This window comes from Camelus bactrianus, chromosome 15 (genome assembly GCF_048773025.1).
Source record: "Camelus bactrianus isolate YW-2024 breed Bactrian camel chromosome 15, ASM4877302v1, whole genome shotgun sequence".
In the NCBI taxonomy this organism is placed as follows: domain Eukaryota; kingdom Metazoa; phylum Chordata; class Mammalia; order Artiodactyla; family Camelidae; genus Camelus; species Camelus bactrianus.
This window is the reverse complement of record NC_133553.1, coordinates 67,775,387-67,797,444: the sequence shown is the minus strand read 5'-3', so window position 1 is coordinate 67,797,444 and position 22,058 is coordinate 67,775,387. Positions and strand designations below refer to the sequence as shown.

The 22,058-nt window shown below is 42.0% G+C and overlaps 1 protein-coding gene across 6 annotated transcripts in view; it reads left to right on the top strand.

The window, feature by feature from the left end:
* Positions 1–755: 755 nt before the first annotated feature.
* STAMBP (STAM binding protein) overlaps positions 756–22,058 on the top strand; it is a 41,420-nt gene continuing 20,117 nt past the window's right edge. For 2 of the 6 annotated variants that reach the window (XR_012499027.1, XR_012499026.1), the window contains exons 1-10: positions 811–921; positions 2,883–3,100; positions 12,292–12,367; positions 12,684–12,779; positions 13,906–14,269; positions 15,260–15,384; positions 16,255–16,392; positions 19,248–19,360; positions 19,911–20,010; positions 21,376–21,542. Coding sequence is in view for 4 of the 6 variants with exons in the window: in XM_010952433.3 (XP_010950735.1) it covers positions 2,898–3,100; positions 12,292–12,367; positions 12,684–12,779; positions 13,906–14,269; positions 15,260–15,384; positions 16,255–16,392; positions 19,248–19,360; positions 19,911–20,010; positions 21,376–21,432 (1,272 nt within the window). In the remaining 2 variants the exon portion in view is untranslated. Of the gene's footprint in view, positions 922–946; positions 1,328–1,399; positions 1,669–2,882; positions 3,101–12,291; positions 12,368–12,683; positions 12,780–13,905; positions 14,270–15,259; positions 15,385–16,254; positions 16,393–19,247; positions 19,361–19,910; positions 20,011–21,375; positions 22,044–22,058 lie in introns of those variants that run through there. The other 4 variants (XM_010952433.3, XM_074341360.1, XM_010952434.3 and 1 more) reach the window with 4 other exon arrangements.

Below are 22,058 nucleotides of genomic sequence, written 5' to 3'. Positions count from 1 at the left end.
ATGAAAATTCAGAGTATGCAAATTTCCACATAGATAAGACCTGAGAATATGTATTTAGCAATAAAAATAAAACTAAAAACACAACTTACCTCGTGGTTTTCCAATGATATTTATTCATACATTCTTAGTAGTGTATATAGGACATCGATAGGCTTCTGGGGATAGAGATCAACATGCAACCAATTTTGGTAAAGTTCATACAGTTTTCTGCCAAGAACTGGGACAAGGTAGCTTTTAGGACTGACATAACCTAATGCAATGGAGCAGGAGACTTGCTTGGCTCCCTGCAGCAAAGGCTGCACTTTCCTTCCCCACAACCTTATGTCAGTAGATTGGCTTTACTGGGCAGGCAAATGGACCCAAGTTTGGTTCTGTAACAACGTAAACATTTAACGCACCCATAAATGTGAGGACATGGGGTAAGCATGGACGTTACCAGAGACTAATTCGAATAAATGTATGATTTATGTGGTAGATTTTATCTGATGGCACACTTTTGAGGCTTTTCTAAGGGATGTTTATTACAACTTGGGTAGACTTTCGCATGGAAGGAATGTCCTGATCCGTTTACTGTGTCTGTACTAATCTAAAAACAAGTTAGCTTGGACATCGGATCCTCTGCCCACCTGCTTCCCACTTCTTTCTCGTTGATCTTCCTTTACCAAAATGGCCGCGCCCAGCTCGCTCCTCATTGGTGGTTCCCACCCACCCACAGCAGGTGGCAGCTCTAGCCCCGCCCACCAGCCGCCGCCAGGGGTCCTCAGTTCTTTACTATTAGAGGGAGGGGGCGGGGCGGGCGCCGGACGTGACGTTTCCGGAAGCTCCGGGTGTCGTCCGCGGGGACAGGTGGGAAAGGGTCCCTGGAGTGTGGTGGCGCCGGGGACGCTGAGGGTGGTCGGACTGTGACGGCGAGCGGCCGCCGTGAGTGTGGGGCCTGCGGCCTTCTCCTTCCCGCGCCTCCTGCCCGGCTCGCCGCGCGCGAGGCCCCTGCCGGCTCCCGTCCCCAGCCGGGCCGGCGCGGCCCCAACTACCTCACGCAAAAGACCCGAAAACCTTCGATAATTTTGCCCGGTGTTAACAACTTGGGCTTTGCGTGCCTTTGAGAAGGGGGCCTCACGCAGTTTCCCAGAGATCCCTCTCCGCTGTATACGCCCCTTTCGCTTATTGCTGCTACTTCCTTTCGCCTCATCTTTCCCACCTTCTCCCCTTTTTTGCGGATGCTGCCTCCCCTCTCTGGAGTGTTGCTCAGCCCTGTAGTCCCGGGCATCGCTTGCTGGCCTCGGGAGGGGGTTGCATTCTTGACCAAAAGATCATCGTCTCCCGGGAGGTACTGAGAAGCAACAACAAGCTTTCTATGTATGCTTCAGTTAGCTTTGATGGGCTCTGCCCTCAGTTTACTAAATAAGCAACTTAGGGAGGTTTTAGATATGCTAGCCGCTTTCTGAGTCCCTGAAAAGGCTCCTGCAGGAGATGAAGTGTCGTTACATCTCTGGTAGTCCTCAGAGCTTTTGCACTCTAGTGAGGGTGTTTGAGAAGACACTTGGTGGAGGGAAGTGTGACCTAGAGATGGAATTGGCCCAGAGAAGACCATCTCTGAGGGAGGAGTTGGAATGGAAAGCAAAAACAGCGGGTAGACAATGAAACTGAAATGTGAGGATTTCTGGGCAGGTAACAATCCTGACTGAAGAAAAACATCTCAGCGGGGAACTAGTAAGGTTTTAAGATTGGAAGGACAAAACGGGGCCAGCTGACACAGGGCCTTGAATTCCAAAATCTACGACAGCTTGTGTTTTCTACAGCATGCTGGTTAGGGTGTGCTGTAATTCAGTGTAATGTAATCAAATACCCAGATTTAAAAAAAAAATTTTTTTTTGTGGGGGGTAGGTAGTTATTAGGTTTGTTTATTTATTTTTTTAATGGAGGTACTGGGGATTGAACCTAGGACCTAGTGCATGCTTAGCATGCACGCTACCACTGAGCTATACCCTCCTCCCTTAAATACTCGGATTCTTTTTGGAAATGATGTAGAGTGATACCTGATTAAAAGTTGGAATCTGATTCTAACAGCAACAATATCAAGAAAGATTGTAGAATTACTGAGACTCGGGGAGGGGGGAGGGAAACTCCCAGGTTTTTTGTTGGTTTGTTTTTTGCATTTCAAGTTACCTTTGTGTCCTTTTGTTATTCAAAGAGTGCTTAGTCTTTGAAGATAAATTTCAGTAAATGTTTTCTAGCTCTGAATTCCTTGCCCTGAAATGATGAATGATGTTGTAGATTGACTAGAAGAGTGGTTTCTTGAGCAGAGTTAGGTTTATGAGCATTCATTCCCACATCAGTTCCCCAACTAACCTTGTGCTCAAGTGTGAGAAAATACAGAGAAACGTCAGTTACTCTCAGATTAAATTAACATGATGAAACTTGAAGTCATTTAACAATCATCATGAAAGTTCATTGCATATACTCTGTCAGGTACTGAGGTGGATGGAAGTTGGTAGCTGGGAGGAGAAGTAGTGAAAAAAATATAAGATACTGTCCCTCTTTTTATGATGCCCAGGGCAGGGCCACCTAATGACAGGGAGTGATTAACACAAAGGGTAGAGCTGAACCCCTTGTAGCTCATAGTTACACTCTTTGTACCACCGAATTATGGCACAGGGATTATGGGTTTTTGCGTGTGTGCCAAGCCTTTTATGATTGTGATACGGGCTTCCTTGAGGGGCTCAGGCTTCTCAAGGGAAAGAAATCTTACTTAATATGAGCCACAACACATGGTATTCTCTTAATTTCTTCGTAAGGTAGAGGTTTGTGGGATAAACACTGTACTAGGCTGTGCTGGGATGATGGGGCTTTGGTGTTGATGCCATCTGTTTTTTCTGTTTCAGAACTTCTTGGTCCTGATGTCTGACCATGGAGATGTGAGCCTCCCACCCGAAGACCGGGTGAGGGCTCTCTCCCAGATAGGTAGTGCAGTGGAGGTAAATGAAGACATTCCACCCCGACGGTACTTCCGCTCTGGAGTCGAGATTATCCGAATGGCGTCCATTTACTGTGAGGAAGGCAACATTGAACATGCCTTCATCCTCTATAACAAGTATATCACGTAAGACACTCCCAGTTTCCTCTGTTTTTCCGGTGACTGATGCCTCACTCATTCTGTTCTTGTGCTCATTTATTTCTGCTCAGAATTGCTAAAACTAGAGAACTTTACAACATCATCATCATTAATCATTGTTGCTGGCAGCTCCTACACGTTAGCTGTCCTTGACATTCAAAGACATGAGTATTGAAAGTGTTGTTTTCATGACTCAGTCATTTCATGAGTAAGAGACCTAGCTCTTTGGCCTGTCCCACATGGCCCAGCTGTTAGGCAAGAAAGTTGGTGTTTAAACTATGCATGTTTTGTGTTGATGAGTGTTTTTCCTGTCCTTTCTCTATTTAGGCAGCCAATCTTAGGATTATTGTTGAGGTTTAGCAGAGCCAAAATCCCTCACCTCTGCTTATTTTGTAGCAAACTGAGTGATTCAGGAAAAAGCGTTTTCTTCTTAACCTTAATCATAATCATGCAAATCATCAAATAAGTATTGACCACCTACAGTTTGTGTAGCTCACCATAAAACCTTTTTTTTGAGTTGCTTAGCCCCTTAGGATAGGCAGCAAAAATTGAAATTTTCAGTTCAGTTAACAGGGAACAGTTCCTAAAAACCCCAGTGATAATTAAATGGTGTCAAATTCAGGAAGGGAATTAGTTAAAGGGTCTCATTTATAACTTCTAGTCATATTCTTTCATAATACCAAGACCCTAAAATAATAATAATAATCACATTGTATTTGTATGGCTCTTAATACTTCATAGAGTATTTTATTTGAGCGTCACAGTTCTGTGTACATTAAGTAAGGCACATCGTCCTCGCATGCTACATGTGAGGAAATTGGCTTCAGGTTTAGTGGTAGGCTTGGTTCCATTGTTCAGAGAGACAAAACCCAGATTTTCTAACTCTTAATTCAGGATTCATTCTATGACAGAGCACTTGTTTTAGGTTTTTGGTTTTTTTTTCTTTTTCTTTTTGGTAATGTTTCATGAATTGAAGGTGGTCTTTTGAGATCATGGTCTTGAGCCACACTACTTTTTGGTTATTTTTTATTGTTTTTTGAATAGGTAACATGCATGTGTCATACAGAATTCAGAAGGTGCAAAAAAGTATATATATTTAAAAATAAATCTCGCTACCACTCCTCTTTCCCCCCAAACCCTCAGTTCCCCTCCCCAGAGACAGTCACTCTGATTCGTTTCTTCTCTGTTCTTCTGGAGGTGATGTATGCCTATCAGTTACATCATGTGAAGGTTTTGATCACATACTACTCTAAAGCACGGTTTGTCAGCTTTGGTGTTATTGACATGTTGGGCTGAATAATTCTTTGTTGCAGGGAGTGTCCTGTGCACCATAGGGTGTTTAACAGCATCTCTGGTCTCTACCTGCTAGATGCCAGTAGAGCCCCTTCCCCGAAAGTTGTTACAGCCAGAAATGTCTCCAGACATCCCCTAATGCTTCCTGAGAGAGAAAACTGCCCCAGCTGAGACCAGTGCTCTAAAAAAAGCATAGGTGAAGAGTGGGTTTCCTAGAATTCGTGTTGTAAAAGGGACTGCTGTTGTCTTTTTTTTTTTTTTTAACATTTAGAAGTAGTGCCTGTTTCCTCCAAGATCTTACAGTCCATCCATGTCATTATGCCTTGTTATGTGGCCTCAATGTTGATAAAGTTTTATACAATTATAATTACATTTCTGCCTCTCTTTGCTGTTACGAGTTTTTCATTCCTAGGCACAGTGGGCACCGAATTAATTTTCCTGAAGAGTTTCTTTGGCTACTGTCCTTCTCTCCATGTACTCTGCTGCTGGCAGAAGTAGCTTTCTTAAATATTTCCAGTAATCTTGTAACTCTCCCAGAATGAGAGGCACAATTCCTTCAGGGAATGGTAGTTGAGGAAGTTCAGTAGAATCATGGAATCATTCTACCAGGTATTTTCTGGGTCTTCTTGCCCCACGTAGAAAGTGCTTTGAGGGTGTGGACCCAAATTCATTCAGCAAATACATATTGTGTATACCTACTAACTGCTTGACACTGTACAAATAATAAGTAAAATAGCCCCTTATTATGGTTATGGGAGAAGACAGTCACAAGTAAAGAAATAAATACACAGTCCCCAAAACAGGGAAATAGGGAAATTAAATAGAATAAGAGCTATCTGAGAAAGTAAGATTTACACTGAAACTTGAAGGGTGCTATAGAGCTGGTCATTCCAAGAGCCTAAAGCAGACCATTTAGAATAGATACAACTATGTATTTGGAAGCTCTTAGGTAGGAAAGACCTTAGTGTGGTCTGGGGATCGAAAGGTCATTGTGTTTGGAGTACAGCAGGTGAAGAGGGACAAGGGCTACAGAGGAAGTTGGGGAGGCAGGCGTGGCTGAATCCTGCAGGATCTTACAGACCATGGTAGGGACTTTACATTTTATCTTGAGAGCAGTAGAAAGCCACTGAGAAGTTTTAAGTGAGGTTGTGACCTAACCTTACTTATATTTTAAAAATACACATTTTGGCTGCTAGGTGGTAAATGGTGGAGGGAGTGTTAAAAGAAGGCAGGGAGATTAGTTAGGCAACTCCTAACAACAGTTCAAGAGAGAGACTGGTGGCTTGAAGGCGCATGGTGGCCTGGAAGGGAGCAGATAGAGTCCATGGAACGTCCTGGTAATTTGGGAAAGAAGATGGTATCAAGGTTGACCTCAGTTACTGCTTTGAGTAACTTAGGATGTTGGTCCATTTATTGAGATGGAGAGGCGTGGTGTCCAAAAGGGGTTGGGTATTGGGGAGATTCTAGAGGTGAGGCCGGGTTTTTTGAAGTGTTAAGGTATAAAGCTTAAGGTATCTGTGAGATATCCAAGTAGAGATGAGCAGTAGGAGGTTGGATGTAGCAGTCTGAGCTCAGGAGAGGTCTGGGTTGGAGATACAAGCCCAGGAGTCCTGAACGGGTAGTTGATTCTGAAGCCATGAGAACTGCTGAGACCTTCTAGTGCTGAGGTTCTTAATCTGGAGTCCGGGAACCCCACAGGGATTCATTCACTGGTAGAATTCAGGGTCCAAGAACTTGATTGGGAAAAACTTTTCTTGTTTTTACTAATCTCTCACTGAAATTTAGCATTTCCTTCAATTTTGAATGTAAGCCTCAAACCACAGTAGTATTAATATTTATAATTTTGTCACCAATAGAAATCAAGGTATTTTCATATTACATTATAATTGTTGCTGTATCTCAAAAAAGCATTTATTCTTATCACCACTTGAGAATTACAGTACACAATTATTAAACCTACAACTAGATCCTGTTTTTTAATGTGTTTAAAATACATAAATAAGCATGTATTATAATTTTTAATATTTTGAAAACTATTACAGTAGATTTGGGGTTTTTTGTATGCCTTCATATTTTATATCTTTAAAAAATTATTCTGAGAAGGGTCCAGAGGCTTCATCAGATGCTAGAAGGATCCAGGACAATAAGATCAAGAAACCTTGCTAATGAGACTAGCATGAGAAGAAAGGGAGCCTAGGATGGAGCCCCAGGGTTGCTTAGTGGAGGGAAGGGCCAGTAGAGAGGACTTTGAAGGGAGATTCGGGAAGCAGGAGGAGGTCCAGGAGAGAATGGTGTCATGGGAACCAAAAGAGGTCAGTATTTTCAGGACAGTGGCCAACTGTGTCAGCTGGGTGAGGATTTGGTTTGATGTCATGATGTGATCGGTAATCTTGGTAAGCAATTTCACTGGAAGATTAAAGAGACACTAGATTGGGGTGGATTGAAATGTGAACAGACAATAAGAAAGTAGAGACCCTGAGTGTAGTCCAGAGATGGGCAAACTTTTTCTGTAAAAGGGCCAGATAGTAAATATTTTTGGCTTTGCAGGCAGTTTAATCTCTGTTGCAGCCTCCACTCTGTAGTGTGAAAGCAAGACATAGATAATACATGAATGAATGGGTGTGGCTATGTTCCTGTAAAACTTTATTTACAAAAACAGATGGCAAGCTGGATTTGACCTCCGAGCCATAGTGTGCCAAGCCCTGACAGAGAAAACTCTTTGGAGAAGTTTGAATAGGAAGTAAAGTGGAAACCTGAGAAAGTAATTGAAGGCGGGCAGGAAGTACATGAATGTGTGTGTATGTGTATTTTAAGGTGGGAGATTCTAGAGCATATTTTTTTTTCTGCTGATGGAAGGGATACTGTGGAGAAGGAGAGGCTGATGGTACAGAAAAGAGAGTGATCAGTGTAGAAGTAAACCCCTAAATAGGCAAGAGGGTAGTAGGATTAAGACTACACAGAAACTTAAGGCACTGATATTTTTCGGTGACATGGTATTTCTTTGAGTGATCTGCATATCAGTGTTAACAAGACCTGTGCAGGGAGTCTGCCCCTGTGTGAGCTGCTCTGCCCACAGGACCGTTAAACGTGATGAGCCTGGCACAGAGGAGAGTCGAGTGAGAGGAGGGCAGAAGGTAGCAGCACGTTCACTTAATTCGTCAGATCTGGGGTTTACTCTGGGACTTTGTTGGATTGGCTCGCCCTGAATCAATAAATGTAGCTACCTTCATTTTTCTCACAGATATCTTCAAGACCCTAATTTTGATTCTGTGAACTGACAAGGCCTGGGAGGTACAAAAAAAGTTCTAGCTCAGTATTCTTGGTCTGTTTTTCTACCACATTTTCCTTGGTTTATTGCCGTCAGTAAGAACAGCTCACTTTGGTAATGATTATGACTAAGGAGAGAGGAAGGAGAGGGGTAGGCCTCTGCCTCACCACTCCTCTGCCTCCCCCCACGACTGAGTCACTGTGCTAGACCTTTTGTGGGTACTTTAATTCAGGAGCTTAAAAGGCATGTTTGTTCTTTTCCCTCAAGTAGTTGAGGTGTCCTAATGATCTCAAGCACATTTCCCCCCGCAGAGACTTTCCCTGCTCTAGGAATGCTTTGCCTTTTGCAGACCCCACCAGAGAAGAAGGAGCCTCAGCATATTAAATCAGTACATATTTTCATGGTGAGCACAGACAATAATCCAGGCAGTGGATTCTTTCACAGCTTTTTATGGTCATTGACTAGGCCACAGAGAGGAGAGTTACAGAGGACTTAGGCAATTCCTGTCTGCTGTGAGCCTCCCGCATTACAAACCTGCTTTCTGGAAGTGGTCTGTCACCTGCATAAAAAATGCTGACCACCAGGTTGGGGGTTATGGACCTCAGAGGGTTTTCATCTGTGATCACGCTTACTCAGCTAACTAACTTTTAAGATTGGAAGAAATTAGAGTCCTTAATACATCCATGTTACAGAATTTCTGCTTGACTTTTTGAAGTAGTTATTTTTATGTAAAATTAATGTCTGTTCATGATTTAAAATGTTTTTCAAACCGTACAGCAAGGAAAATATTAAAGTGAAAAAATTCCCATTCACCAGAGGTAATCACCGTTACGTTTCTTCTGTGTTTGTGTGTTTATTAAGAAAGTGTTTATGCCTGTGCAAGCACGTGAGCCCATGTGTTTATCTTTTTTTCTTAAAGCATGATTGAGATCGTATAATACATTCTTTTCTGTGACTTGCTTTCTTAACAGTTGTATCTTCTGATATCAGGACATGCTGATCCATCTCATTCTGCCTTAGGGATCTTTCCTCTGCCATGAACAGTCTTATTCCAGACTTCTTCATGGCTCACTCTTCCAGTCCTTACTTAAATGCCACCTTTTCAGTGATGCCTTTCTTAGCTGCCCTATCTAAAATGTCAGTTCCTCCCCTGTCCCTTCCTGTCTCCTTCTCTATTAATGACTTTTTCCTAGCATTGATTATCTGTATACTTTTTCTTCTGTTTATTGTCTGTTCCTCCACTGTAATGTACACTCTGATGGGAAGGAATCTGTGACTGAGTCATTCACTGCCAAATCTCCACAGTAATGTCTGGCCACGTAGTAGATGCTCAATAAATATTTGTCGAATGAATGAGTGAGTGATTATGTTGTTTTTCCACATTTGGGTACACCATAATTTATTAAATAATCCCCTATTGATAGACATTTAGGTTTTCAGGTTTCCCTACTTTTGCAAACAATTCTGTATTGAATAGTCATACATATATTTTGTGTTATTGTGTAGACTATACTCACAGAGGTAGCATTGTGAGTTTAAAGGGTGTAGACATTTAAAATTTTAAATGCTCGTCTCCCACTCCCCTGCCTCCCCTAAGAAGAAAGGTGTTATCAAATTATAGTCCTGCTAAGAGTGTGTAAGGACACCTATTTCTCCCTGCCCTTGCCTACACTGGTTGTAATCAACTTTTAGGTCTTTGCCAGTCTGACAGATGAAAATGGTATCTCATCCTATTTTGAATTTCCTTCATTTATAAGTAAAGTTGAGTACCGTTTTAAATAGTTACTTACCTTTTGTATTTACTTTCCTGTGTATCTCCCTTTTTCTGTTGTTCTGTTAGGTTGTTTTGCTTGTGTTTTTGCCAACGCACCTTTGTTTGCTTTGGTATATTTCCTCTCTCTAGGCTGCAACCAGATATAACCCAGAGAACAGTATACATCTGGGCCACAGCTAGTCTCTGCTTAGAAAATTTCTAACCCTACTGTTAACATCTTCACCTCTTCTTCCTGCTTATGTTTTTGTTTATTGGTAAAAACAATCACATAAACGTATAGTAGATATTGGCTATGTGGTAGGCACTGTGCTCAGCACTTTATTTGTTTTTTAAAATTTTTAGTGTCTTAGCAACCCTTTCAGGTAGTCTTAGTTTGTCTCCATATTTATAATTTTTATATATATATAAAGAAACTGAAGGATGGTGCCAGAGGTCACACAGCTGGTAAGTGGTTAAAGTCAGGATTTGAACCTAAACAGAGTGGCTCCACAGCTTGCTGTCCTAACACGAAGCCCTTTTGCCTCCAGTACAGGCAATGGGTTATGTTGCCCATTCTGTTTTCAGGAGACCCTTCTGCCCATATGTCCCCATTCAGAAAATTGACTGCAGTTACTGAAATAAGAGAAAGGTATTCATGCTGAGGTCTGGGAGTTTTATCTTTGCTTGTAAACTAGTTTTCATTACATGGTTCAAAATCAGAATAACAGAAAAAAGGTATATTTGGCGAAAAGTTTCACTTTTCAGTCTTGTATTATCTGCTCTATTTCCCCTGCCTTCTACTTTTATTAGTTTCTGTATATACTTCCTGCATTACTTTATATATTTATAAGCAAAATAAATAAATACGTATACAAACATACAGGCATACTTCATTTTATTGCACTTTGCAGGTGCTGCGTTTTTTACAAATTGAAGATTTGTGGCAACCTTGCATTGTCAGATGATGGTTAGCATTTTTCAGCAATAAAGTATTTTAATTAAAGTATGCTCTTTTTTAGACATACTGCTGTTGCACACTAAATAGACTACAGTATAGTGTAAGCATACCTTTATAAGCACTGGGAAACCAAAAAATTTCTGTGACTCACTTTATAGCAACATTTGCATGATTGCAGTGGTCTGCAACCAAACCTGCAATATCTCCAAAATACGCCTGTATGTAATTTTCCCCTTTCTTACACATAAGTTATATATTATTATACTTTTTTACACTTTGTTTTTTCACTCAGCTCATCCAAATTTTTTAGGACAGTTTTGTTCATCAGCTATGTATTTAGTGCCTCTTCATACAAGGCAGTGTGCTGGCTTTAGAGGAATAAGCAAAGAAGCATGAGACATACAAATCTCTGGCCCTCGGGAACTTTAAAGTTCTTCAGGCTGAGAGCGTAAGTGAAAATAAAGCATGGTGTTTAAATGGCATGGCAGTATTAGTTGAGAACACTCAGCCTGTTGAAGGTAGTGAACACGTGCCTTGGTCTTCACAGTCCCTGAATTACAGATCTCTTGAACACAAGACCTTTGTCTTATTTATCTTACTATCCTCTTCAGGTCTTTATGGTTGAAAATGAATCTGTGTTTGTTTCAAGTATGGACTTCAAGGAAACTTTTATACATTTTTCATGAACCCAAAGGAAGATTTTTTTAGAATTAGCTTGGAATTCATCCCTGCCTAAGAGGTCTTGTCAAATTGGATTGAAATGAAATTTTCACGTGACTAATACAGAACTGAAGGAGGACAGCATATCTGTTGAGGGGTCTGCTTTGGTGGGGATCTTCTTCTTTCCCTTTACCGAGGTTTCCCCCTTCATTTACTCCTGCCCATGGGCAGAAGGTAGGAGAGAGTCACTTAATCCCAACTATATTATAGTATTTCATGGCTGTGAACAAGATACCCTTAATTTATTTGTTTTGGGTCTCAGTTTGTGTTTGTTACAACTTAATTCAATTAAAAGACATTTTTGTTCAGAACCCCTCCAACAGTTCTGGACATCCCAGGAGCCATGAGGAGGCAGTATGATCTAGTGGCTGGGAGTAGACACTGGAGCTGGCCTGCTGGCATTGAAATTCTGAACTCGCCACTTTTGGCTATGACAAGTTACTGACTCTCTGCTTGTTTTCACTGTCCCCAAATAGACATCATAAATGTTAGAGGTCTATGAATTGATTCAGTTTATTTTTCCCACTGAGCTTTCCAGCCAAGGACAAGAACTGAAAGAGAAAATCTAGCGCCATGTTTCTCTCAGCATTTTTCCTGAGAGATGATGATGCAATCACACATGTAACACGCACATGTTACACACATACAGCACATGTACTATCTAAGCATCTCAGTGCTTAGTCTGATGCAGGGAGTATTCTTCTTGGAAATAACATGAATTCTAAAGAAAAAAGCCAACATTAAAAGTCACACAGAGCTAAGACTAGTAAAATAACATGGTTTTTCTCTTAGCCTCCTGCCCTTGGCTGCCAAACCATTCTCTGAAGAATGATTTGTGACAGAAACCTTTTCCTTTGGAAGCCTGTCACTGTCCCAACAAGAAAAGAATCTTCTTCAGAGGTCTATTTTTGGGCACAGGATAGGCTTTTCCCCCCAACTTTTTTGTAGTAGGAGTCTAGTATTTGCTGCGGCACACCTGATTTGGGAGAAGAGGAAAACACTCTGCTGGTCCTTACAGGGCTGGAGATGGATGGGGAACGTGGGCTGTCAGGGTGTGCCTGTTAGCCATGCATGTCTGCAAACCCATCATGTAGTCGCAGTGGGATCAGCGAGCTGCATTGTTTTGGAGTCTTTTGGACATTTGGACATTTTCTTTGCATCACAATCATTCTGATCTGTTCCCTTAGGCTCTTTATTGAGAAACTACCAAAGCATCGAGATTACAAATCGGCTGTCATCCCTGAAAAGAAAGACACAGTAAAGGTGAGTCTTCACACTCACTGATGCCCATCTAAAAGCTTCACGGCGGCACAGACTAACTGCAAGGTACAAGTAGCAGCTGTGTCTGCATCTGAGCATCAACACCTGCAAATAGGACATAAGGCCATTTCATTAGATCATTCATGAAGTATCAGGTATGGTATAGGGGGTATTTTAAATTAACTTTAATTTAAATTTAAATTATTTAAATGTTTTTAGGAACATTGTTACCATTGTCAAGTTGACTTAAGTCTTTTTACTTCTCTACTTAATTAGCTGGGAATTATTCTAACTCTCAGTTTTTGATTTCGTGTCTCAGAAATTAAAGGAGATTGCATTTCCCAAAGCAGAAGAGCTGAAGGCAGAACTGTTAAAACGATATACCAAAGAATATGCAGAATATAATGAAGAAAAAGTGAGTATGTAACAGCAAAAGAAAAAAGGAAATTATTTTGGTTTCTTAGGCTGTGTGCCCTAGGATTCTGATATGACATTTCAGTAGATACTTTGATTTTAATGTAATGTTTTATTTTTTTTGGACAAAGGCCAGAAACTCAAAAAAGGTGTTTAAGCTGAGGATTTTGGTACAGATTTAGCCTGCTTGTCCAAGAAGATGACTTGAGGGACAAAAAATCTATTGCTTGTCTGCTGTGTCTAGAATGAGAACCTAAGAACAATGAAAACCATCACTAAAACAGAGGGGTTTTAGATCAGCGAATTTGGGGAGATTTGATTCACATTTGGTTATATTTGAAACAGGTTATACCTGTTTATTATAATTGGGGTGTTTTTCCAAGCTATTTTCAAGTGATTCTTGTTTGTAAGACTCAGTTAAAGCACATGGAAAAACTCCCAAGGCAGTGTCAGTGGCCTGTGGCAGATGAGAATACACACTGCACACACTCCCACAGTATTTTGTGGCACTATGTTAGTTCTCTTCTGGACTCTGATGCTGAACCCCGGTAGGGAGGTACACAGCAGTGTGTTTCTAAGGTACTGAACGAGTGAAAACCTTCATGAAACAGATTGTTCTTGATATTTCTTGTTAAAATGCTACTCTATATTGTACCAACCACCAGAAAAATTTCAGAGGCTTCATTTTGGATTAAAATTGAATAGAGACCCCCACCAGAGCAGGTGTAAGCTGGGATTTGATTCTATTTCACAGCCTTACTTGGGAAACAGAATGTATACAAGGCGGCGCACTTAGAGAATGAAATTGTGTGGCACAGATTATGAGGTGCAGACAGTAAGTTGCATTGGGATTTTGGTAGAGAAGAAAATGCATTAGTTAGAGCCATTGGAAAGTGTCTTGAGAGGATGGGGATTATAACTGTCCTTGAAGAATAGGTTTACCGTGACTCTCAGAAAGGCAGGAGTGGGTGTAGAGGTACTGAGGGAAGCATGAATTGTGTGTCAGGAAATCAGGCTACAGCAGAAGTGCATTTGGGGAGATCTCCCTGCTGGAAAGCCTCGTCCTCCTAAGGTGTGAAATCCCCTGAGTGTGAAGTGTTAGCCTAACTCCTGTTCCGTCTTCGTAGAAGAGGGAAGCGGAAGACTTCGCCCGGAACGTAGCCATCCAGCAAGAGCTGGAGAAGGAAAAACAGAGGGTTGCACAGCAGAAGCAGCAGCAGTTGGAGCAGGAACAGTTCCATGCCTTTGAGGAGATGATCCGGAACCAGGAGCTCGAGAAAGAACGACTGAAAATTGTACAGGAGTTTGGCAAGGTGGACCCTGGCCTGGGTGGCCCACTGATACCTGACTTGGAGAAGCCCCCCCTCGATGTCCTCCCCACGGCGCCTGTCATATCCACACAGCCTTCGGACTGTAATACAACTGTAAGGCCTGCCAAGCCACCGGTAGTGGACAGGTCCTTGAAACCCGGAGCGCTGAGCAACTCAGCAGGTAGTGAGTCCATTTGTTCACGTCCTCTTCCATCTCAGCTTCAGCCAAGCAGAGTGTCATTCTTGGGGATTCAGCCTAAAATTACCTCCGTGACCCATTTATTAGGCTCTGGTCACAGAAATCCATCGATCAGTATTACCATGCTGTGTTCTATCACAGCTGTATCATATAGTGGCCTTTGCTTAAGCCATATAACTTACCTGGGCCAGGTCGATTTTCCGAAGAGCTAATAATATCCTTGAAAGTCAGACCCTCAGCTCTTAAGGGTTATACAGCGATTTGAAATGTCCAGTGAACTAGAGACCACTGTTGACTTTCTGTAAAGGAAATTTGACATTTATAGTACTACTTTGTAATTCAACAACTGCCTTTTAAAAGATAAAAGAGAGCTACTGACTTGTGCTTGCCCTGCAAACATTCCTAATCCTAAAGGAGCTTACTCAAGGTAAATATTGTATGTAGTCAGGGATAATTCAGTCTAGCCATAAAAAGGCTGTTGAGTCTTTCCTCCTCTCACCAGTGAACGGCTATCTGAGAAAAATGATGAGTATGCCTTGGTTATTAGAATAAATCTTTTTGTTAGGAATTGTCTTTCAAGTAGTCATTTAAGGAATTCAGCTTTACAGAAGATCCACCTGAAAGGACAGTGTAAGAGTGGGCGAGGGGTGCGGGACTCTGAAGCCTGGCCTTCAGGTTCTCCCCATGTACTCGGCAGGATTGTCTCTCACTGTTATTCCTGAACAGCTCAGAAACTTCTTTTAAGTGGTAGTTTACCCTTGTCTTAACTTGAATGATTAAAGCCTCTTTTCTGTTCTTGAAATAGCGTGCTCCCAATGGCTGTGGCCAGAGGTTGGAGAGACTTTGCAGCCCCCCTTTTTTTGCCATTTACTTCCTACAGTTGAGGGGACCCCAGTGATCTGGCATTGCTCGGAGGTCTGCTTGGGGAGGCTCTGCCCCAGGGCTCAGACTTTCCTTCTTTCTCCATCACAGCCCCCACAATCGATGGACTGCGCCACGTGGTGGTACCTGGGAAGCTCTGCCCCCAGTTTCTCCAGCTGGCCAGTGCCAACACTGCCCGGGGAGTAGAGACCTGTGGAATTCTCTGTGGAAAACTGGTAAAAAAAAAAAAAAAAAGCTTTCCTGAGCTGACACTGTTTCTTCCCTCTCGGCCTGTGATGCTCAGAGAAGATATCCAGGATCCGTTACCCTTTGTGCCTATCCCTCTGCCAAAGGCGCCATGGACAGCATAGTGCAATGACACCTTGAATTTGGTGACCCTGTATTTGATTGATTTTCAGAGTCCCTTGAATTGGAATGATGATTTTAATATTAGTATTAGGAAATGCCTAATTTTAAACTTGGTAGGAAGATCCTGTCTATCAGTTTTTGAGCATCAGCTTTATGATAGGACCTGGGAACGTGAACTATGTAAGGCACATAGCACGTGTGCACAGAAAGTACCCGAGCACTTTGGAGGGATGGGAGATGCACACCAAGAGCTAAGCAGCATGCTGACTTACTAAAAACAAAACCAAACCAAACACTAGAAATTATGAGGAAGGAAGGATCATTACATGGAGTTGCTTAAAGAACCCATTTAAACTGCTGAATAAATTAGTGAATAAAGTGGAATAGACTTAAACTGAACCTTAAAGGTTGGGAAGGGCTTAGAGAAACAGTAAAAGGAAACTACTTTAGACATAACAAAGGAAGAGAAATGGTGCTGTACCCGGAGCTTCTCAAGAACCACGAGTAGACCTGTTTGGCTGCAGCAGGAAATTCCCACAGGGCTGTGAGCATCTGTGGCTTTGCCAAGCGCCCCAGGCAATGCGCGTGGGCAGCCAGGGGTGTGAACCGCTAACTTGAAGGACTCACCTCCCAAGAAGACGCACACCGGGGGAGGGGCTTTCCCTTGTATAGATGCTGACAGATCGGGGCTGCCTAAACACCAGGGGACTGTGACGAGCTGTTTTCTCATTTGACAGATGAGGAATGAGTTTACCATTACCCACGTTCTCATCCCCAAGCAAAGTGCTGGGTCCGATTACTGCAACACGGAGAACGAAGAGGAACTTTTCCTCATACAGGATCAGCAGGGTCTCATCACACTGGGCTGGATTCATGTAAGCAATTCCGGGCTCTCCGAGGGGTCGTCTCCTCTTCTCGCATGATGTTATAAACACACTGCTTGCTTTTCTCTTGGAGCCAAGTGAGTTGTAGCTAGATTATTTAGCTGACTGTTTTTTCCTCTGCTGGATGCAGACTTGACTTCTCTAGCATACTTAACTGCTTGCACTCCAGTATTGATTTCTGGAAACTACTTAGGGCTTTTTAATTTTAAAAAAAAGGTAATAAAAGTGAACTTGTTTCCCTAAAGTCCCAGTTTCCCTGTGAACGTGAATGAGGATAGGATGCTAGCCTAGAACATATGTGGACATTGACTGTAGCAGTTACGCCTTACTATATATGAATGCTGTTCCTCAAAGGCATATAAATAAAAACATTTTAAATGAGCCAAGGAAGTTAATTCAGATGTTTACATTGGTCTTTCTTAAAGCAGCATGTACCTTTATATAAATCAGAAGGGCCACCAATATAGGTGATTTTCAAGTGTCTGTATATCTTATACAGTCTTCTGGTAATATTCAGGTAAACCATAATTCCATCTCTAAAGATTACTTCTTTTTTAAAAAAATTTTTTTTGGCGGGGGGTAGGTAATTAGATTTGTTTATTTATTTTCAGAGGAGGTACTGGGGATTGAACCCAGGACCTCATGTATGCTAGGCAAGTGCCCTACCACTTGAGCTATACTCTCCCCGACTCTAAAGATTACTTCTTAATTTTTCTTTCTATTCCTTTTCAACCCCTCATTCTCATAGACCAAGTTGTTTTTCATGTTGTGTGACAGGGTTACATTCAAACAAGTCAGCTCATTTCTGGATTTGAGAAGACTGCACGTACTTGTCTGTTAGAATTTGGGAAATACTGACCCGTGAGGCTGTCCCGTGCCCCTGTGTCCTTTCACAGATATTTGCCTTCTGTTGTGTGTCCTCCATTATAGTACATGGGGGTAGAAAACTTGTATTTATCTGCCAGTGGATACAAACTTGAGTAAGATATGATGTTAGTCTCACAAGGAAGATTGACAGATAGACAAGTCATAGCTCTTCACGTGAGGCAAGTGCCTCACGAGGTGCAAACAGCACTGTGGAATTCAGAGGAGGCAGGGATGACACCTGGGGCGATTTACTAGAATTCTGACAAGATGGGCCAAGGGGAAGTTCCGTATGGAGGGTACAGCATTGGACTAGGCAGACTGTGTTCGTGGAGCATTGAGTGGTCCAGCTTGCGGGGGTTTGTGGTTCCTATCAGGAAACAGTAGAGGATAAGCTTTAACATGATACATTAGGAACGGTGTTCTGGAGGGTTTGGGGTGGGCAGACAGCATAGTTCTGCTTTTTAGTGCATAGGTTGAGACAGGGAGATCATTTAAGAGATTAGTGTGGTAATAACATCTCATAATGATGAGAGCTAGGGTGATGGCAGCATATTTGGGAAGGAAGAGATAAATGTAGGATTTAAGAGCATGTGGGGAGTGAGTAAGAGAAGATGATGATTAAAGGCGATGACTTAGAGATTTCAGGCAGTGATCATCTCATAAGCAGAAACAGAGGCTTCAGTAGGAGAACTTACTTGAAAGTGGGACAAATGGTGTTTTCAGTTCTGAGCCTGTTGAATTTAAGATACTGGTCAGACAGTGGGGGTAACTATCAGGCAGTTGAAACTTGGGAACAAGGTCAAGGTGGGAAAGGGAACTGGGAAACCTCTGTGTAGAGCTGACCTTAGAAGCCTAGGAACTGGAGGAGAGCAGAGAACAAGAAGAGATTCCCTGACAGCTTGAAGGACAGGCCACCTAGCGGAGCACAGGGAATAGTCAGTCATGAAGCAAAGAGATGTAAGAGAAGCGTGAGGCTAACATTAAGGTACCGAAGCCAGAGGAGAAGGAACATTTTAAGAAGAAACTTCAGGATGTTAACTATGTCCCACGCTGCGGAGAGCTCCAGAATGATGAAGGCTTGGATGAGCCTGTTGGATTTGATGAGATCATTGATGAACTCAGTTTAGTGGGGTTTTTAGGCAGTGGTGGGAGTAGATTATAAGGGTTTAAGAAGTAATAGAAGTAATGGAGATTGAGGTTGTCGTGATAGTGAAGTATACACTAATTTTTTGAAGAGTTTAGCCCTAGAGGAAAGGAAAGAGATGGGATGGTGGCTTCAAGAATAGCCAGGTTGAGAGACAGTTTGCCTGATTTATGGTTTAGTGTGAAAATATGTGTTCTGTTTTGACTTTTTTTCAAAACCTTTATCTTTGACATAGAACATATATAAGAAAGTACATAAACTAAAGATAAACTTTAAAGAATTTAGATGGTGATTTCCCTCAAATTTCAATATCTTAGTCCTTTTGCCAAATAAGACAGTGTCCTTTGTGGATTTAACTCCCCACTGAAATCCCAGTCACCGTCTTTCTCTCATATCCTTGGCTTTTTTTGCCTTTTGAGCCCCAGACTCATGCTTGACCTTTTAACATGTATGTCCGGAAGAAGAATCATTCAGCGGACTGTGGCATGTGCAGCCCTTGACGTCTACCACGCTGAAGTGCTGGGCAGCATGTGCTGTCTGTCCCAGTAGGACATTGTGTAGAGAGAGCTTGTGAGGAGCCAGATGAGTCCTGGTGGTCAATTAGAAACTGAGTCTCTTCACAGACTCATGTTAAGCTATACTTGTTTGCAATGCTGGGAAGGAAGTTCATTACTTACTAGGAACTTCAGATCTATTCCTCAGGGCTGCTAATGGTTTTGTATTTAAGGAGATTATGGCAAGTTACTGAGAATTATTTGGCTCTGCTTTCCTTCGTGGACTAGGCTTGGCTGTGTATTCTCACTAAAGGGGTCTCTGGCTTTTTTTCTCTTCCCAGACTCATCCCACACAGACTGCCTTCCTCTCTAGTGTTGACCTGCACACTCACTGCTCCTACCAGATGATGCTGCCAGAGTCGATAGCCATCGTTTGTTCCCCCAAGTTCCAGGAGTAAGTACACAGGATGCGCTTCAGGGTTTTACAAGGAGATAGTGGGGGAAAAGCCTCAGGAAAAGGTCTCCATTCTTAAGACCTTGTTCTCCGTAAAATATATAGATTGGCATATTGATTGGCTTTTTCCAAAGGCTTCCTCTGAAGCTCTCTATTCCTAATAAGCCTGCTCTACTGGTTTACCGAGTGTCAAAGCAATGACCGAGGTGCTTTTCTGAGAAAGGGACATACGAAATTTGAAGTGTTTGACTTGAAGCAGTAGGAATTTCAAGAGATTGATTCCAGATTAGAGAATTCCAAAATCCATAAACTACGTCCAAAAGTTAACTTCTTTTTTATTCTAAATCCTGTTTTTTAACTATGAATTCTCCCAGCAAAACTAGCGTGGTGGAAGCGATGAGCTCTCTAACTCTGATGCATTCCCCAGAGAAGAGGCGTGTGAGCTGGCGCACTTGTGAAGCTGTCTCACAATGAGTTGTGCCCTGTGCTGTGTGTGTGTGATTGAGGGGATGCTTTTGCTTGATTCTGGACCTGCTTTTTCTTGTTTCAGAACTGGATTCTTTAGACTTACTGACCACGGACTAGAAGAGATTTCTTCCTGTCGCCAGAAAGGCTTTCATCCACACAGCAAGGAGCCGCCCCTCTTCTGTGTAGGTATCTACGTAGAAGAAATCGGAGCTGTGCTGCAAGCAGGGAGGGCAGTCAGAGCTGACGAGGCGTGTTGCCCTTTCTGACCCTCGTAGAAGATCAGCCTTGTCACTTATTTTTCCACATCTCCCTAGTAGACGTTCAGGGGGAGCAGTGTGGGACAGGGAGGGGTTTGCGTCTTAGCTCTGCTTATTAAGGATTGTGTGTCTCTGATCCAGTTACTTAGCCTTCCTGGACCGCAGCTTTCTCATCTGTAAATGGAGAAGATATAATAATAATACCTACTTCACAGGGTTATTGACAGGGTTAAATGAAGGAATCACAGAAAGTACCACGTTCAGTGGCTTGCTTATTAAATGTTGCGTTTTCGTCTTTATCTACATCAGTTGCTAAGCCTGCACTTCAGTAAGAGACTGAATTCAAAGGAAAAAAGCTATTTAAGATAGGTAAAGTATATTTGCTTTTGGAATTTTGCTTAGGTAACAGGGATTTTTATGACTTTCTTAGGAAGTTTTTTCCCCAAGTGGTATTCTGTGAATAAAGTTACAACTGTGGTAAGATTAAGCACATTTCACTTTCCCCCTCGAATCTAATGTGATAGTATTGCTTCACTCCATGCTGGTCATGGAATATTATTATTTTTTTTGGATTCACTGAAAAGTAACCAGTATGGAAAAGGGACTTAGAACCTTGTCACATAGAAGGAACTGGGTTGTTTAGGAGAGAACCCCAGAGGGGATCTGAGAATCTGTAAGTATTGGAAGAATTGTTTTATAAAAAGGTATCAACGGTATTTCATGTGACTCTCAGAACTAAAACTTCAGACCTTGTGGAATGACAGTTTTCAGCTGAGTGTGAGAAAGAACTTTTTGACAGATCTGTTCACAAATAGGTTAGTCTGCCTTGGAATGTATTAAGTGTGCAGGTACCAAGATATTGAAACAGGCTGCACAACCCCCCCCCCCCGAAATGCCCAGGCTTTCAGTCATAAAGACCCCGTGTGCCTGTCAGAAGGGAGCACTCCCCATGTGACAGTGGGTGTGCTTTACTATCTGGTTGACATAGTTACCCAAAAAACTGCAGTGAATTCAGCAATTATCTTAAATATATATTTTATGAATGACTGTAGAATATACATACATTTGAGAAACAAATGAAGGTACTTGGGCCTACATTGATTCAGTCTACAGGTCTGGATTGGTAGAAGTAATAAGTCCCAGACCCTTTGCCATAACTGCCATTTGAGTAGCCGTCTAGCTGCCAGCCTGGGAACCACTGGCCAGAGAGCATTGTAAGTAAGGAGTTTTCAAAGATGACTTTTCAGAACTTTCCAGGACTTTCCCTCTCTTCCTTTTTCCCTACTGCAGAGCTGCAGCCATGTGACTGTTGTGGACAGAGCAGTGACCATCACAGACCTTCGATGAGCTTTTGAGTCAAACACCTGCCAAGAACTATAACACCGTATCAGTGTACTGTAGCCCCTTAATTTAACCTTTCCAGAAACCTCTGGAAGCTTGTTTAGGCAGAATAGAAAGTGAGTATCACCTGGGGGAGGACTGATTTTCTATTTCTGGTTTGAAAGGAAATACTCGAATGTGTTTTTTAGGCACGTCTGGAAAACAGCACGATCATGCTGAAGCAACTTTTCAGTCTGCCTGTAACTAAAAAATTAAGTTGAAAAAATGCTATAATGAGCACTCATATACCCTTTGTTATAAATTCACCAGTTGTTAACATTTTTTTCTCTCAGCTATCCTTCTAATTTCTCTGCCTATTTGTTTATTGTTTACCTTTGGACTAATTAAGGGCATCTATGCAGAAATTCGGAAGCCATTTAGAAAATCTTTGGGTTTTTCTGTGGTTTGTGGCACTATTAATGAAGCTTATTACCAGGCTGAGAGACAGACAGCTCGCTATGTCTGACCAGGTGGTGAGGCTCGAAAACCCTGAGGAATGATTTTGTCAGGAATTATTGTTATTTAACAAATATTTCAGGATATTTTTTCTTCTACAATAAAATAACAATTAACTTATATATATATACATATAC